Raw genomic sequence first — 18,943 nt, forward strand, 5'->3', positions numbered from 1 at the left:
ATTGACAGGACTCAAATTCAACTAAACAATACCAACCAAAAAAAGAGGTATCTGTACTGCTCAAAATAATACAAATTTTCTTTAGCAGAAACTCCACAACCGTCACAGCCCTCAAATAATTTGTCTGCAAGGCAAACACCCCTTCCGCTTGTGCCTACTCCACTTTCGGCTCATGGACGGCAGCCTTTTGCGCCATCCCCGCTAGCCCCAGTAGCGCTATCCCCGCCAGCCCCGGCAGCTCTATCCCCGCCAGCTTCACTAGCGCCCTCTACTCCGAGGCGAAGGCGGCCAACTGTTCCCCGCGCGTCAGCTATTACTCCGCCTGCCAGGCGTCGTCCTCGCTTGGGTCGCAGGTCGCCGGCGTCACCGCAGTCTGCTGCTTCTCCCGACCGCCCCCGCTTGCGCGCCCGCCGTAGATTTGCACCGACCCCTTTTGAGAGAGCGGCAAGCGAATTTACAGAAGTTGAAGTACGACGCCTGGAGCTGGAGGAAGCCAGGAGTAGGCGGCAACACGAGCGCGACTTGCGAGCGTTGGAGGTCGAGCACGAGCGAAACCAAGTTTTCAGCTCCTTGGTACAAGTTGCTCAGGCTTGGCTTGATTATTATCGCAGTAGGGACAACATAGAACCGGTGAACACTGCGTAGTTCACCAATTGTCTTGTCCCTATTTCTAAAATAATTAAATGCTTACCGCTGAAGCATCATATCGGTCATACTAAGACCCTTGCACAAGTATGAGATGCAGAATATGTTTATGCAATATGTTAAAATTGTAACTTTGAGACTTTTTATTTTTATTTTTAAGTTTTGAAAATGTTTACTTAATTAATTAATACTTGGAGCACCAAAGCAGATCACCTAGGTGATATCTGTACACCACCGAGGTGCTTTGCTGCTGCTGTGTTCTGTGAGGGACAGGTGAAACAGGAGTACAGAAAGTTTAGTTTTAGTTTAGATATAGCTTGATTACCTGATTATAGACTAGTGAGTTGAGGCTTGCCTAGACCCCAGCAGTTGAAATAAAAAGGCTGATTAATATAATTGTTGTAAAGATTAAAATTTTATAGAGTTTATCTAGTGAATAAATCTATTAGATATAGTTTGATTACCTGATTATAGACTAGTGAGTTGAGGCTTGCCTAGAGCCCAGCAGTTGAAATAAAAAGGCTGATTAATATAATTGTTGTAAAAATTAGAATTTTATAGAGTTTATCTAGTGAATAAATCTATTAGATATAGTTTGATTACCTGATTATAGACTAGTGAGTTGAGGCTTGCCTAGAGCCAAACAGTTGAAATAAAAAGGCTGATTAATATAATTGTTGTAAAGATTAAAATTTTATAGAGTTTATCTAGTGAATAAGTCTATTAGATATAGCTTGATTACCTGATTATAGACTAGTGAGTTGAGGCTTGCCTAGAGCCCAACAGTTGAAATAAAAAGGCTGATTAATATATTTGTTGTAAAGATTAAAATTTTATAGAGTTTATCTAGTGGATTAATAAAAATATACAAATTTTCAACTTAATTTTATTTATAAACTTAATCACATCCTACTAACTAAGCGGCTTCGCATAGCCCTGCCTCGGATTAACTCATTTTGGTTATCATTGATGGAGGTGCTATGGTGTACAGCATCATCTTCACTACCTTCTAAGCTCCCGGCTGGCATATCACTCGGAGGTGGTATACTAGCATGTAATGCAATGTTGTGCAGCACACAACATGCGTTTGTAATTTTACTAGCCATCTCCGGGTGATAATGAAGGACTCTGTGTCGAAGCATACACCTCCATCGAGCCTTGAGTAATCCGAAGCAGCGTTCAATGCGAGACCTCGCTTGGACATGACGTCTTGTGTATGTATCTTCTTGCGACCCTGGTTCACAATTTAATATGGGCGTCATTAACCATGGGCGCTGTGGATAGCCAGAATCTCCTAAAAAAAAAGATAATATTTTTTTTTTATTCCACTCCACTTTCAATAAAGAAGAATAGAATAACCATTATTTCTTTCAAGTCATGCTCCCTAAAATATTGTGCAATCTACTTGGCATATAGACCTATTGCAGATGTCTCACTATTTAAACTTACCAAGTAACCAAACATGTTCACCACTTTCATGAAGCCCTTCCATGTATGTGCCCACATGACTCGCTGACCATATGTGGGAGTCATGAGCAGCTCCACCAAATTTAGTGTTCACATTGGTTATTTTTAAATCATAATCACATATCTGCAAAGAAAATAAAATAGTAGTTACTTATTGATTGATTTGCACAAAGACACAAATTGCAATATGGGGAGGGATTTAATTAAGCACTAAAACTAAATCATTAAAGTTTTATAGCTTATACTTACAAAATATAAACATATACATTATCATATACTTTGAATTGCCATTGAATTCACTTTAAAAATAGTGATAATTTTATTCATAAATATAAATAGTTTCAATTAATTTTGTTAACCATGCAGTTTTGTACTATGATTAGAATTGATTGAGCAGCTTACCATTTGAACATTTAAGGAATGAAATCCTTTTCTATTATAAAATAAATGTTCGTCCTCAGCCGGTCTTACAATTGCAATGTGGGTACAATCAATGCACCCTATCACACCAGGCAAATTATGTGTCCTTTGAAACCTGTAAATTATTTAATAATTTTACAACAAATATCAAATAGAACTTTAGTTATGTAGGAACCTTTAAAAAATTCAACCTATTTAAAAACTACATACTTCTCTTTGATTATGGATCTCTCCTGAGGTGTTTGTGGAAACACTATCCACCTACTGACCATCCAATTATGGTTAAGGGCGTTTACTACCTCTCTGATGCAGCGACTTGTTGTCCGCTGTGTCAAATAGTGGCCCACACCCACAATTTTTTGGTAGGACCCTGTAGCTAAAAAGCTAAGAGCACATAGCACCTGAAACATATAATAATACATAGGCAGGTTAGGCCATGAAGGTTGATTTCATTATTTTAATTTACATAAGTAATAGGTTTATCAAGTATTGTGTGATAAGTACCACGATAATATTGTTGTATAGTACATCACCTATAATACAATTGTTTTATGAATTTAAAATTTCTTATTTGTCCTTATTTGTTCTTATGTTTCCAGGGAAATCTCAGATGAACCTTTCAATAGGGTATGACTTTTTAAGTCGCTGCATAGCTTTCGAAAGGTTTTTTTGTTAAGCCTGAAATGTTGCATGAACAACAATTCTGGCATTTCTTGAATTGTTTCCAATTGCCTTCGGTGTAATGTACGCTTTTGGCGCCTCTCCCAGGTGTTTTCATTGTGTGCAGCCCACAATAAACGTAGAGAATGCATTTTAAAATATATTGACTTCGCGAGAAAAGAAACTTCAGAGTGAACTCAGTGAACACTTGACGTCTAAAATCAGCTGCTTAATGAAATTCGGCCATATTGTAACGATAACTACAACGTTTGAACGTTTGTTTCGTTATCTTTTTTGACGATCACGATCGAGACAATAACGAACACCGAAAGTGCTGCTTGTCTACGCATTTGTATGGGATAAACGCGATATCGATTCGTTTCGTTATGGTTTCGTTATGAATTATAACATTGTCTACTAACTTACGATAACGATGACGATTGACCACGTGACTTAACGCGGCTTATGTCAATCCCATACTGTTTAAACTTATCGAACTTCGTTATCGTTTTTAAATTGTTACTTTGTCTAAGCCCCCAGGACAAACAGTAAGGAGAAACGTTGTACATTTAAAGAAAATAGAGGGTCAGTGGAATGTAGTAAACGACGAAGGGAATAAGGAACATAAGCAAGAAGAAAGGAGTTCAAACATTGAAAAAGAATAAAGAGGAACTACAGATACTTAGGTTAATAATTGAATAGATTAATAATTTTTTATAAAGATCAATAAATAATATTATAGTGAAGAAGTAAACAAAAGCGTATAAATCAAGAAGTACAAGAATCATCTCGTGATTAATAAGATATTAAATTAGATTAAAACAGATAAAAGTAATAATGGTATTAAATAAATGCAATACAATAAAGTAATTGAATTAAATGGTTTTTATTACATACTATATTAAATAAAGATATTGGTTTAAATATATTAAATATTTTAAAATAAGGAAGGGATGTAGTATATGTGGGTACACACTCCTCTCGAGCGCATACGTCACGCGGACATTGCAATAGCTGTCGGTAGGGTGGGGATCGGTCAGTCTGGATCCAGCCGGCAGCTCGGTAACAAGTGGTGGTGCGTAGGCGAGCCGAGTATAGACATAAACAGCGATTATCATAATATTATAGTATACGTACCCAAGCAGAGCAACTACAGCTACTACACTTACTACGTAAAAGGGCGTAATGGGTTTTAGCGAGTAATAAACAAAAATTGTAACCATTGCAACTGTCAGAATGCCGTTGTAATTGTCATTACATTTCGAAGTTGCAACTAAATAATTTGTGGAGTAGATTGTTATCTATATTAATAATTTCGATCATACCTTATATGAATAACAAAACATAAAAAAATATTAATGAGTCGACAAACTATATCCGCAAAATTCTGATAATGGATTAATTTCGTTAATTTCTAATGGTACTGACAAACAAACCGCAGTCGCCATCTTTACCGTTGACTTTTCGCAAAAATATAGTTAAAATGTCATTTAGTTTCGCATAATGATTTATATGTCTTAAATAATTCGGTTGATGTTGATATACGAAATCTCTTCGTAATTGCAGCGTGCCGTCGCTTTGATAACTGTAGGAGCATTTGAATTGACAGGTCTGCTGGAGGTCATAAAAACATGTCTGTTCTATTCATTGATTAAATCAAGGTGTAGACTAGGTATTCTTCAACTTCATTCACAAATAAAAATATATCTTCTCATAAACGATTGATATCACAAATTGAAAGCGGTGTTGTGATATGGTAAATGAAGTATGTGCACAAGAGTAGTCTGAATTTAAGGGGTGTAATGGGGAGTTTGTCTGTTTATTTTTTCTCGTACTTATTATCTTAGTTGATGATAAAAAAAAAATAATCACGCCTAGGGGTATTTTACGTCGGATACATGAACTGGGCTACTTTTGTAAGACGACTAAAATCACTGTGTATAAATGAAATATACTAATACTTTTAACGGTGGGTATGTCGATAAAATTCAAGTTATTCAATGACAAGCTAGTTTGATATCCTTGATTAATTCAATGCGGGTAGGCCGGAAACTTTTGGACCTTACTAAGTACAACCCTTTTTCTAGTTGAAAAGTAGCCTATGTCCTTCCTCAGGCTCACAATCCCACAATCTATGTACCAAATTTCATTGCCATCGGTTCGGTGGTTTTGGCGTGAAAGCGAGACAGACAGACAGAGATAGAGGCATTTTTAATATTAGTATGGAAGTATGGATGATAAATACGAGACTTAAGCTTAGATTAGCAGATAATAACAGGTGCACTCTTATATCTAAAGTTACACAACAATAGTCAGCAAAAATCAGAGTCAGCAGTATACCTCATTGGGTTCGTAATAGGATATAATATGCAAATAAATAAATAACACTTTCTTACAGCTAAAGTGATTAATTTTATAAATATGTAGTTGTTTATTAAGTCTATTGTATAAAAAAGGACCTAAAAAATTAAAATACTTACAAATACATATTTTGAGGTTGTATTTGAGCTGCAGACAATATCATATCGTCTTTTGTTAGTAATGTTAGAGTCATAAGTTAACAGTGAATGTTGTTTTAAAATTAAGTTCATTATAAATAACTGCCGGACAGTCAAAACTTTGCACGATTTATACAATAAGGCTGTAGGAAATAGAAAAGGTCAGTGTTTAGCTTACCCTCAGAAGACACTGTGCATATCTCATTAAGGCAATGCTCAATAGATCCCATCCATTTCTGAAGTTCTGATGTTGAGATAACGTCTGGGCTATCATTCTGCGGTGGAATAGGCGGAGGAGTGCGGCGCGCATAGAAATCTAAATAATATGGTAATAGAAATGGCATACATCGCGGCGATCTATCGAAACGCGTGTCGCCGGTGGGCGGGGCTACAACACATTCACAACAAATAACTACGTAATCACGCACACATTAGCATCGAGAAGACCAACTTTTCGTATACAATGTGCATTTTGGATAATTTGTCCGCACTTAACCACATCACTATTTGCGACAGTTTTGTGCGGCCGTACCACTACAAATACGATCGCATTGATAAATATTATTTTTCGTTATACATTTCTCTTTTTACAACGGTGCATTTCCGTAAGTCTCTTACTGCAGGGGCAATGATCAGTAAAGAATGCAATTGTTGCAGGATGTTACGATATTCATATGGTTTATAATGAAGGTTATGTTTTAAAATTTAATTTTGCAATAACATCAATATTACTGCAAAAATTTACTTAGCGATAAAACGTTATCTATTTATTTATGTTATTACACGATGCATATGAATTTCCAGCATGAGAAACACCGCAAAACACCATTTTTAGCGGTTCTTGCTGTGACAACGTTCCGGGAGCGACTGAGCGTAAGTTCGCGCGCTGGTGACACCAGAGTCCGAGACACCAGTGTGGCTACAAGGTCACGCGGCGTTGGCACTTCTATTACCTTCTTATTTAGATTTCTATGGCGGCGCGTCATTTCGCTCCGGTTAAACGGGCTGCTGTCCATATTTGCAACACTCAATAATATTTAAATTAATAACTGTTGTCCATTTTTATAAATAATATAAAAATATCGCCAAACACAGCAAGTTTGTAAAAATATGCACTATGTCTCTAAACTAGGTCACTATTAATAATTGTCAATTTATATAATTATATTTTGCATCGATGTGCACGTCTTAGCGCGTCAACGACTCGAGTCAGATGTCCTCGTTAATATGAGATCGCGCGTAGTTTAATTTTATCGAATTATTTAATTATTTTGGGGATTTTAACAACGAAATACACTTCTAATTGTACGTCTGCACTGTGCAAGAGTCCGAGGGGAAGGGGATTCAATAATAAATATGGGAACAGCTTTGCCCCCAGAAGCAATTCAACCTCAACAGGAATATGCCATAGTGGGTCAGCGAGCGGTAAATCAAACAAATGTTGCACTGTAGAAGTGTCAACAAAGTGAGATGGTAAGTTATCTATACTTCTATACTAATATATAAAGCTGAAGAGTTTTTCTAATCTCAGAAACTACTGGTTCAAAGTGAAAAAATCTTTTTGTATTGAATAGACCATTCATGGAGGAAGGTTTTAGGCTATTTATCATCACGCTGCGACTAATAGGAGCGAAGACACAATGGAAAATGTGGAAAAAACAGGGCAGGTATAAATCATAACTTATATCCTCTAACCACGCGGACGAAGTCGCGGGCAACAGCTAGTCTCTTATACAATCGACTACAAGAGCGGTAATTTTAAAGGAATTTATTTTATTTTTCGCGGTAATAGTAATGTCAACGTAACCTAAGATAGGACGCGACGAGGTTCCAACACCCTTTATAAACGAATTTGAAAGTGGTATAATATCTAATTGTAATTTTTTACAACATGCGGAAGTAATTATATTATTTTGAGAAACGTTATCTATTAAATACTTGACCGAAATGTATTTATTTTGTTTATTGCCTACGACTACTCGCGCAGTCGACAGAAGTATTGTAGAACGCGGCGTGTTATTAACGCCGGGAGCACGCACATAACGCCACCTGTTGAGAGTTCGCGGAACTAGCAACAGCGGCGGCCGACTCGTGCGCGGGCGCGTGAGACTGCTGCGGCTGCGAGTTATTATTTTCAAGATGTAAAAGAGAATGATGCTTCTTATTACATGTTCTACAAGTATGTACAGATTTACACTGTGATGAATGCGTAACACTAAGACAGTTCACACATCCACGTTTGTTTTTAATAAAACCCGAACGCGAATTGGGTGAAATAGATTAAAAAGATGGACAAATATAAAGTTTAAAAGCGTCATTTTTACTGCTATAGAAACAAGAGTGGTGGTTAATAATAAATAAATAAAAATAAAATAAGCCTTTATTCCTGTTACATTTTAACTTAGTTAACTAAACATCACTTTTAAATATTAAACTAACTATTTAACAATAGAGGTAAGAAAATTAAAAATTAAATTAATGTATTAATGGTATTAGCTAAACTAAAAAACGTATTCTCGGCATTCGGCTTAACTTTCCTCTTAACAGCTTGTCTTTTGACCTTCTCTAAGGATTTCCATTTGTTTCTGTCCTTTGCTGTGCGTAACCATTCAGGCCCCGCTACTTGCTTCAAGTCGTCTTCCCATCGCTTTGTTTGTCGTGTCCTGTCCAACGCCATTTTAATTTTCTGCATACTGATTGGACTTTTTTAAACTTAGTCTTTCCTTTGATATTTTTTAATCGTATTTTGTCCCTTCTTCTAACTCCCAATACGCTCCTCTCTATCCCGTTCTGACATATATTTAATTTATTTTGTTGTTGTTCAGTTAAGGCCCAAGTTTGGCACCCGTATATGAGACATGCCAGTATGCAAACATTGAAGACTTTTCGTTTCTCAGTCATAGGCATGTCTTTATTTTTTCGCTCAACGACCAGAATCTCTTCCACTTGCTATTCTTCTGTCTATCTCTTTTTGCATGCTCTCTGTCGTTGAAACTAATTGTCCTTAATAAATATATTCATTTACATATTCTTATTGCTGATTATTGACTGAAATAGCTCATTACATTTGTCTTGGTTAAATTCATTGTGAGCCCTGCATTCGCACTTTCGGCTGATAATTGCTGTAGCATTTTTTCCAAGATCGTTGGGCATTCGGCGAATAGTATTAAATCATCAGCGAATCTCAAATGACTCAACTTTTCTCCATTCACATTAAGCCCGAAATTATCCCAATCCAGTCTCCTAAAGATCAACTCCAGCACAGCTGAGCTTATTTATTATTTATTTATTGTAAGCTTTTTTTCTACTCCTGACCTCTCTAGCTTTATTTGTGCTGAGCTTTTCCCAAAAATCCTTTTTAGCATGCGTGTGTACTTTTTATGGACGCCTTGTTGTTCTAATGATTCCCAAATATGATGGTGTTCCAACTTCCAGGGAATCAAATGTTGTGTTTAAGTCCACGAAATAATTTAACGAAATAATTTAGATAATAATTTCTGTTGTACTCTTTGTATTTTTGAAGTATCTGGCGTAGTACGTGTATGTGGTCGATGGTCGAGAAGTTGCTCCTAAATCCAGCTTGCTCCTTCGGTTGGTTTTCATCAAGATTGTTAGTTAATCTGAACAGAATTATTATGGAAAATACATATCTTGTATATATTAGACATCAAGCTTATTGGCCTTTAATTGTTAATGTCTCCTTTGTCTCCTTTTTTGTGTAGCAGAACTATTACTGACTTAGTCCAATCTTCTGGAATGATTTCAGCGATTACTATTTCGTTAAACAAATTCGTTAGTTTAATTACAAGCATTGACAATTTAAAGAGTTCATTGGTGATTTGATCAGGTCCGGGTGTTTTTCCTAACTTCTGCGTAAGAATACCTCTTTCTGTTTCTTCTTTTAGAATTGGCGGTATAGGTTCAGCATCTTGCGTGTTGTCTGTTATAATTGTTGCAAGTTCGTTACTTTTGCTTTTGTAAAGCTCCTTGTAAGATTCCGTAGTAATATTTAATATATCGAGTCTTTTTGAAGTACTTCTTCCTTGTTTGTCCTAGATATTTGGCATCCAATTCTTTTTCGATTCTAATTCTTTAAACGCTTTGTTTACTCCGCCTGTTTTCTTAATATGATATTGCATAGTATTTGTCCTTTTTTGCTTTCTGTCTTTCCTTATATTTACGTTTATATTCTTACTTAATTCTGCGATATCTTTCCGGGTTTCTTGGTTTTCTTTCTTTGTAAAAGTAGTTTTCTTTCTTTAAGTTATTGAATTGTTTCGATGGTGTGTAATAGTGTGGCTTTATTATTTGAATAAACTTTCCTTGCCTAATTTTTGTGAGTATTTACAAAGTCGCAATATCTCGCCTCAACCGGTTTGTGGTATTCTTTAACTTCTTCTTTCTCCAGAGTTTCTTTTAAGATGCTCATTATTTCTGCGTTGTTTTTAATGTTCACATAGGGAACCGATTTACTATTTACTTCGGCTTTTCTTTATATATCGTCTCTTTACAAGAACAACGTGATATTTTATAAACCACAACTTTACAGGAGAGCAATTTTAAACATTTAAGCGTTGATAAATTCTAAAATATTGACAATTTTACCGTCGGAAAACAATTAAATTGTTGCGGTAATTAAAGTGCTTTCAGAAAATATGCAAAAAAAAAGCTCAGTTCAATATGAAACAAGTTAAAAACTGATTTAAAAAAACACAGACACACATGTCACGTTTTTAATGAAAATATGACAAAAAATGCTTGTAACATATTGATGTATCACATTGAAGGTGTTAAATTTAGGTGTAACGCTGTGTGATAAGTTGAATAAAACACACTATCAAAATAAAAATCTTGTATTTAAAAAAAATCAAATTTACGAAAACAATGGCTTACTTACACCATAAAATTAGTTTAAGGCACAATAATCAACAAGAGATCATAGTCCAGTCAAAATAAACAAAATAAAGTCATAACTTAGCCAAAATTCGCATAGAGCTGAAAATTGGCAGAGACGTTAAATACATCATTATAAAGAAAATATCAAAAGTCCCCATCGATCCCACTTCTGCAAAAAAAAATATTCAAGGTCAAACATGCAAAATTAAGGTTTTTTCCATTTTTCTCCAAAACGGTAAGTTTTATCGTAAAATAATACAGACAAAAGTTGTAGATCATACAATTCTCTACAAAAATGGTTCAGTCACTTTTTCTCTTAAGACTCACCATTCGTGAGATATCGCGGTTTTAATCATTAGAAAATTTATATTTTACATAATATGCACTAAAATGCAGCCTGTACGCGTCATCGGACGTTCAATATAAATGAAAATAAGAAATTATTGGTTTGTGTTATACACAATATAAAACTTGTTTAAATTGAATGAATATTTTAAAATAATAGACTATACAGTCAGTCCCTAATTCCCTTCGTCGGTAACGTGAGCAGACTTGCTTTTTGGTAATAATTTGTGCTGTTAAATAATTTTAACAAAATGTCAGAAGTTTGTTTCATTTGTGATAAACCTTTGGAAGAAAGTGAAGTTGTTGTTGTGGATCGTGGAATGAAGACTTTGATTGATGCAAGTGTTGAAAGAAATGATAAGTTTTTTGAATACTTGAAAGACAAGCAATCTGTGACAGTCCACGTGCAGTGTCGTAAAATGTACACTCGAAAGAGTAGTATTGTTTCAGCTAAAAGACAGCGCGAGACAGAACAAGGTAGTACATCCACGATAAGTCCACCTCATACTAGAGCACGAGTAAGTGAGCCAGATTTCAACTTTAAAAGATATTGTTTATTTTGCGGCGATGAAGCAAATGAAGAAGCTGAAAAGAAGAAAGCGCAAAATGTTCGTCGTAAAATATATAATGTATCTACACTTGAATTTAAAGATTCCATTTTAAAGGTAGCTCGGACTCGTTCTGATGACGTAGCAAAAGCTGTTATTGCCCGCATTGAGTATGAATTTGACTTAGTTGCTGCTGAAGCTAAGTACCACAATAATTGTTATAATATATTTCTGAGGCCTACTACAAAATGTAAAGTCGGACGTCCCGAAGATGATTCAGTGAACTTGGCGATGGAGGGAATATTTCAATACATTGAAAATAGTGATGATTGTCAATTTTCATTGCAAGAATTAAAAGACATAAGCAAAAATCCAACTATAGATAATAAAACAATTAAAAGAAGATTAAAGTTAAAGTATGGTGATAAAATTATTATAACTGAGAAAAAAGGGAGTTTAACAATTATCTGTTTTATTGACAATCAGTACGATATTCTCAATAAAGCTTGGTATGAAAATAAAAAACAAAATATAAACGAAGAACGATTAAGAATACTGAAAGCTGCCGCAGCAATTATTCGAGAGGATATTCAATCTGTAGTGATTAATAATGATAATTATCCCCCGCCGAGTCAAATGTTTGAAAATATTGACAGCGATATTCCAGAGTCATTGACTTATTTTTTGGAGCAGGTAATTTTAAAAAATCGACGATTTAAATTAGATCATCTAAAATTAATATGTACAACTATCAGCCACTGTATAATTACTGCTGTTCGACCTAGGTCTTTCAAATCAAGATTGCAATTGGGTTTATCAGTTTTTTTTCATCGACGATTTGGATCAAAACGTCTTATACAGATTTTTTCGTCTTTCGGATTATGTGCATCATATAATGATACTATAATGTATGAGGCAGCAGCCGTTCTGCATCGTCCACCGTATATTTTGCCACCAGAAACTGGCACATTCGTTCAGTATGTTGCAGACAATGCTGATATAAATGTACATACTTTGGACGGTCATAATACGCTTCACATTATGGGGATCATTAAAATTATTACTCCAAAAAGTTCAGTTACAGCAGAAGAGCCTATATTACGAACAAACATACTTCCTTCAGCGCAACATTTTGCAGAAAAAGCTCATGTGCCTATACAATCTTATCTAATATAATACTTAACATTGAGAAGATCACTTGCAATATTACCATTTTTTCAATCAATAGGATACAATCTGATCAAATTTTCTTTATTAAAATAGATCGTGGACTATACCTACTGGGGAAACCACGTTAAAAAAAATGCGCCGAGTACATTACCCCATAGGTGGTGCGGAAATTTGTGCATATTACGTAAAATATGCATTTATGTAAAATATTAATGATTAAAACCGCAATATCTCACGAATGGTGAGTCGTAAGAGAAAAAGTGACTGAACCATTTTTGTAGAGAATTGTATGATCTACAACTTTTGTCTGTATTATTTTACGATAAAAGTTACCGTTTTGGAGAAAAATGGAAAAAACCTTAATTTTGCATGTTTGACCTTGAATATTTTTTTTTTGCAGAAGTGGGATCGAAGGGGACTTTTGATATTTTCTTTATAATTATGTATTTAACGTCTCCGCCAATTTTCAGCTCTATGCGAATTTTGGCTAAGTCAAATGTCTATTTTGACTGGACTATCAATCAATCACATAGTACTTAGTACTAGCTTTAATTAAAATTATAAGGTAACTAAAAAATTACTTTCATACAAATAAAAAATCAAAAAGATAACTGTACTTAAAGTTATCTAATGGTAATTAACGTCTTCTAAGTTCTAACACAATTATGGCACCCAGTTTTATAGTACTTAGAAATTCAAAATAGGAACATTGCTATCACCCTTCATAAACATAGAATCACAAATTCTCTTAATACTAATAAAAACACTATCATTTTGAATGTAGCAATTAAATATTTCTAAAAAATACAATTCAAAAAATCTTTGTACTTAATCAGTCTTATTACAACGATTCGTAAAATGGCTTGTGGTATCTAGGAATGAGGTTTTTTTTTGTTTTGACCAAATCCATGAGATCAGCTTTTTTTCGCTCTGCTAGTCCAGGTTTTTGAAGATAGGCCTTTTGCAAATCTAAATTAATGCTTTGACTATTATGATTTCTCTTTTTTTTCACCACTATAGCTTTCTTAAATAATTCGTCAGCGTACGATTCTTTGAAAAATATGGCATCGGGATCAGAGCTTTGAACTTTTATCATCTTCAGTCCAGCCAGTTTCACAGAATTATTGTCTTCATCTTTCATTATTGCAAAGTTCATTTGAGTGCATATACTTTTCCAATCAAAAAAATCATCGAAGCACATTTCATTAACATGAAATGGCTCGCTTTTTTTCCGTGCCGCCTTTATAGCCCCGATAAATGCGTCAGGTGTATACATTGGTCCTGATCTCAATTGCCTTTTAACTTCTCTCTCTATTTGAGAGTGAGCTGAATCGCCCTCGTTCTGCGTATGTCCTTTAACGAGGTATTTGTGTGTAATTGATCTGAGATTTGGCAGAGTTTTGACTGCGTAAGTGTACATTGAGATCATGAACTTATTTTTTTGCTGTCCGGCACAATTGTCTGAATAAAAGACAACATCGAGGTCTTCAGCCGTTGCCGAAATTTTCTCCAGGTATTTGTAAACACAGGTAGCTATTTCGTTGACACCTCTATTGGCGTTAGACTCATCCCATACATAACTCTCAACTAAATTATTTTGTAAGTTATAAATTGTTAAATTAAGTACATTTAGTTTGCACTTGTAGTAAAAAACTGAGATGTCTCCTTTGGGGCATTGGAACACTGCTTGAAGATCATAGACCGCTACTAAAATATTTTTGTTGTTCTTATCTTTTTCTTTTTCAATACGAGACAAATTCTTTTCCTTAAGATGTAATTCATAATCTTGTTTCTTAGATTGTTTCTCTTCATCTGTGATGTTTTTATAGGCTTCGCAAATATCGCATAAATCCTTTTTAGGAGTGAAAAACGAAATGTTAAAATCTTGTGTGAAAATACGATAAAATGTAATGTAGGTTCCATAGGGGACGTTTTGGGATTTGCATTTTTCTACATAATCTCTATGAAGATCTGTGACAGCTTTGCTACCATCAATATAATTTCGTTTTGAGTTAGCCCGGATATAATGTGACTCAATCTTCGGTATAGACTCAATAAACAATTTGATGCCATTTTTAATGCTTTCGTCCACTGCATAATGGTTTGAATGAGTACCTCGGTTATCTTTCATGGAAGAAATATTAGTGTTGCTATTTTTCTTTTTCAAAGCAGTCTCTATGGGTCGATTATTAATCCCCAAAGTATTTTTGAAAAACAATTTACAAACTCTTGTTTTTTCACCAGAAATAGTCAAAAAGAAAGCGTTGTTGTTGTTTCGAATAGTTGCAACATTTCCATCCGAATCAACTTTAACGTAACGTTGTTTTGGGATGACTATGTCTACGCTATTAGCAATAAACGTCCATTGTTTTTCTATTGCACCTAAGCTCCAATAATCATTTAAAATGGTCTGTCTTTGCTCCTCTGTAAATTTAAACCCACATTTAAATTTACATTTATCTTTACAAGAAGGTTTCAATTCACGACTTGGCATGTTTTTTTTTTATTTGGTAGATTGATAAGGCTTCCCACTATTTCTCAGTCATTTAGCTACATTGACTTTCCAGTTTGCTACATTAAGTCTTCTTTTTTTACCAGTTTTAGTTGGACTAGAATTATACACTATAAGCCCTACAGCATTTCCATTACTTACGTTTTCAATCGCAGAAGATTCACTGTTCTCTATGACACCGAGATCGTTGGATACCATAGCATGTTCGTTTGTAGACGAAAGTGGTTCCTCGGAGTTTTCAATGTTTGTTGAAACTATATTAGATGTTACCAAATGTTGATCATCCGAAATGTTTATATAGTTAGTAGTGATATTTTGTTCCACGTCAGTATCAGAAGAATACTCAGCACGTTTTTTTGGTTGGGCTTCATAATCAGGATCCTTTACTGAGTCGTCGCTGTCTGAAACGTTATAAATGCAATCAAAATTCTTGAAGTGTAGTGGTGTGGTATTGATTTGATCAATTACCCTCGAATTTTGTGAGAATAGTGGGATATAAATTAACTTACCTTGATACACAGATGGGCCACTGCTTGAAGAACTGCTAGAACTAGAGGAACCGCTGCTACTAGTCGAATTACTACGAGGTCGGATGGAATCTAATGCGATGTCTTTGTCTACAAAAAGGAATGAAATAATGAAATTATAGGAACATAACTAGAATAAAAAAATATATTATCAGTACAAGTAAAAAAATACCTGCTGTTGATGTCTGCAATGTATTGGTCGAGCTTTTGGCATTTTCATTCTCATCTTGTGTTAAAGTATCTATCTGAGAGTTTGAATCACTTTGTTGTACACTTAAATTATTTTTAACACCTGTAGCTAATTGAACTAACATCCTAGATCGTGATGCCATCTGAAAAAACAAATTCGTAAAAGTTACTTTATTTTAGCATGTATAATGTAACATTTTAGCATGATATATTCCAAAACTTAAAGGTTTTCAAAAATAGTGATGTAAAATAAAATAACCCACAGTAATTGAAAACGATTCATCAACAACATGGTTACATTCAAAGATATCACAAGGAAAACTTGTAACTTTTTCATCAATAATGTGACAATATTCATAATCTCATTCTCAATACTCATGAGTTTTACAACAAAAACGAGTTAAATAACTAATATCACATTAATCAAGTTAAAGTAAAAAACAACAAGAAACATACCTTTGCACTAAAAACGTGGTATACTCGTGATGCCACGTTTTTTGTGAAAAGCAGGAGCACTTCACTCGTTGCGCGTGCGGGGCAAACTAACGCGTCGCGTTGTCGAAGTCGTGCGCCACACCGAAAGAGACAACGTGATAACGCCATTTGCCACGGTCATGTCGTCTCTTTCACTCATAGCTTCTCGAACATTCACTTTTAAAATACCGCGTTTTTGTAGAAAATAAAATTCGACATCGCGGTTTTGAATATCAAATAAAAAAAAAAAAAACGTTTTTATGAGATGTCACGTTGCTCTTGTAAAGAGGCGATATGTACCTCTTAATATGGCACGAATCATTTTATGATCCGAATTAAAATTAAAATTATGTAAAATTGACATATCATTGAAAACTTTTGGTTTATTTGTCACGATATAATCAATTTCGTTTTTAATGAGCCCATTTGGGGAAGTCCACGTCCACTTCTTTTTATTTTTCTTTCTAAAGAAACTATTCAGGATACTTAATTTGTTTTCAAAGCCGAAGTAAACCAATCTTTGTCCGTTTTTGTTCCTGTTGCCATAACCGCGTCTTCCTACGATCCTACGATATGCCTTTCAACTCTTCGATTCTGTCGGTGGATTTCTTTTTAATTTAAAAACCAACACCGTATTGCCCTGGTGTTTCTCCTTTCTAATGAACTAAATACTTCCCGTGGTCTTCTATTCCTTCTCCTAGTCTTCTCACTTCACTTAATCCAATAATATCCCAATTGATTTCGTCTATTGCTGTTTCTAGTTCAATAAGTTTCTCTGGAGTTTTTAGTGAACGTGTATGTAAGCGTCGCTATATGTACATATGTTGAAGTTGTTATCTCTTTTTCGTTTGTCTTTCCTTAGAGGGTTTTGGTCGTTTTCCCCCGCGAAGACCAGTCGGCTTGGGGGAGGATGTAATTTTTTACTTGAGTGTATTTTTGCTTCTTGGTTTTGTTGGATTTTCCAATTGCCGAGAGTTAGTTGTTGCTTGTTTGTAGGGGCGTTAGTAAAAGAATTAGATCTCATTCTCATCATATCAAATGCGTTAGTTCTATTGGCCTTAAAGGGTTCAGTGACTTGTTGTTTTTTAGGTTTAGTGTCCGAGGAGTGAGGTGAAGAGCAAGTTCTCCGTTTCCTTTTTTCATTAGTTGTAACATTTCCCTTCACTACAAGTCTATCATATTTCAAAAACGCTTTTTTCCCTTTTTTCCTTTCTTCCACCATCTCCACCTGCAACGCCTTCCTTTTGGCCAGAACTTCTTTTGGATAGTCTTCAGTGACATATATCTCCTTAAGATGTTTTTTGTTTTTCATTATCTCATTCTTTTTCCCTGTTAACGAAAGAACAGAAGTCTGGCCTTAGTTTGTTACTTTCTGTACTTTTTTCCCTAATCGATATAAATTGTTAATTGCATTTTCTTCGATATCAATATTTATGTCGCTTTCAAATGTTTTCGTTATCCTATCCATTAGTTCCAATGTTGATTTTTCTACTTCCTCCACACCAAATATAATTATATTGTTATTTCTTTTTTCTCTTTTTAAATATTCTATTTCTTTCTCCTGAGTTTCTATTTTTAACTTTAAGCTTTTGTTTTCTTCTATTATCGAAATTATTTTTTCATCCAGTCTAGACATAATGCTATTTGCAATGGATTCAGTAATTTCCACAGATTGTTGTTGCATTTCTAATTTCATTTTATGAAACAAAAGTTGGAATTGTGTTTCCATTTTAGGTGAAACGAAACGTAATTTTTTCAACACTGGTAACACTGATGTATAAGTCAGTCGATAGAGAAGTTACTATTTTTCTTATATCTGTGACAAGTTGTCAATGCTTCACTAGAACTGTCAAAGTCAAAATAGTCACTTGCGAAAAAGATTATGATCTAACCTCAAAACTTTATTGATGTAATATTCTTCTTTGCTGCGGTGTTATGCGCAAATTATGCCTTCGTTGATATCTCCAACCCACTCCGAACCTCCTTTTAGTTTTTGCACAGTATTATTTAGCAGTTTCTGGTGTCTAAAAATATTTCCGGCGGTTATTGCGTAGTAAAGCGTTGCCTTTGAGACTACCTACTAAATATTGGACTCGTTGGGAATCTGTAAGATATGAATTATTGTGGATATTTGATTTAAATGTTTCTTAGAAAACCGGCCAGTTGTTTATTTTACCATCAAAGGAAGGAATGTGAATCGGTGGTAGTTTGACTACACCTTTATTTTGCGCGGGCCCATCGTGCTGTTAGTCTGAGCGACTCGGCAGTTTTATAAAAAAACACACTTCGAGTTACACTTTCTTCTTAGTCGTTGCACTCTTGGCAGAGTGGTCGTGGTCGTCATTTCAGCTGTTAGTGGCTCGCCTAACTATACGCCGCCATTCCTGTCTGATGGCCGCCTTTCTGGTGCAGACGTGCAGGGAACTGTCCACAGCTGCTCTTATCTGGTCCGTCCACCTCATAGGCGATCTACCTCGTGCCCGAGTGCCTTCAACTTTGCCCTGCACTACTAGGCGCTCTATCGACTTATCGCCACGCCGGGAAACGTGCCCAAAGAAATTTAAGATTCGAGTTTGTACTACGGAAGACAAA

At 35.0% G+C, this 18,943-nt stretch overlaps 2 protein-coding genes and 1 pseudogene across 2 annotated transcripts; all 3 read right to left on the reverse strand.

Annotated features, from left to right (window-relative positions):
• Positions 1–1,495: 1,495 nt before the first annotated feature.
• On the reverse strand, positions 1,496–10,119 carry LOC113506792 (putative nuclease HARBI1). Its single transcript, XM_026889632.1, has 7 exons — positions 10,039–10,119; positions 9,429–9,676; positions 9,229–9,310; positions 2,743–2,933; positions 2,515–2,647; positions 2,095–2,236; positions 1,496–1,939 (listed from the first exon to the last, which is right to left on the reverse strand). Exons 1-7 carry the CDS (start codon positions 10,117–10,119, stop codon positions 1,548–1,550), a joined length of 1,269 nt encoding a protein of 422 aa, XP_026745433.1. The 3' UTR covers positions 1,496–1,547.
• Positions 10,120–13,045: 2,926 nt separating this feature from the next.
• Positions 13,046–16,643, reverse strand: LOC113506791. Its single transcript, XM_026889631.1, has 3 exons — positions 16,334–16,643; positions 15,671–16,020; positions 13,046–15,562 (listed from the first exon to the last, which is right to left on the reverse strand). Exon 3 carries the CDS (start codon positions 15,141–15,143, stop codon positions 13,491–13,493), a length of 1,653 nt encoding a protein of 550 aa, XP_026745432.1. The 5' UTR covers positions 15,144–15,562; positions 15,671–16,020; positions 16,334–16,643; the 3' UTR covers positions 13,046–13,490.
• LOC113506793 lies at positions 15,192–18,080 on the reverse strand (annotated as a pseudogene).
• Between the last annotated feature and the right edge of the window lie 863 nt (positions 18,081–18,943).

This window comes from Trichoplusia ni (assembly GCF_003590095.1).
Source record: "Trichoplusia ni isolate ovarian cell line Hi5 chromosome 25 unlocalized genomic scaffold, tn1 tig00002024_group24, whole genome shotgun sequence".
In the NCBI taxonomy this organism is placed as follows: domain Eukaryota; kingdom Metazoa; phylum Arthropoda; class Insecta; order Lepidoptera; family Noctuidae; genus Trichoplusia; species Trichoplusia ni.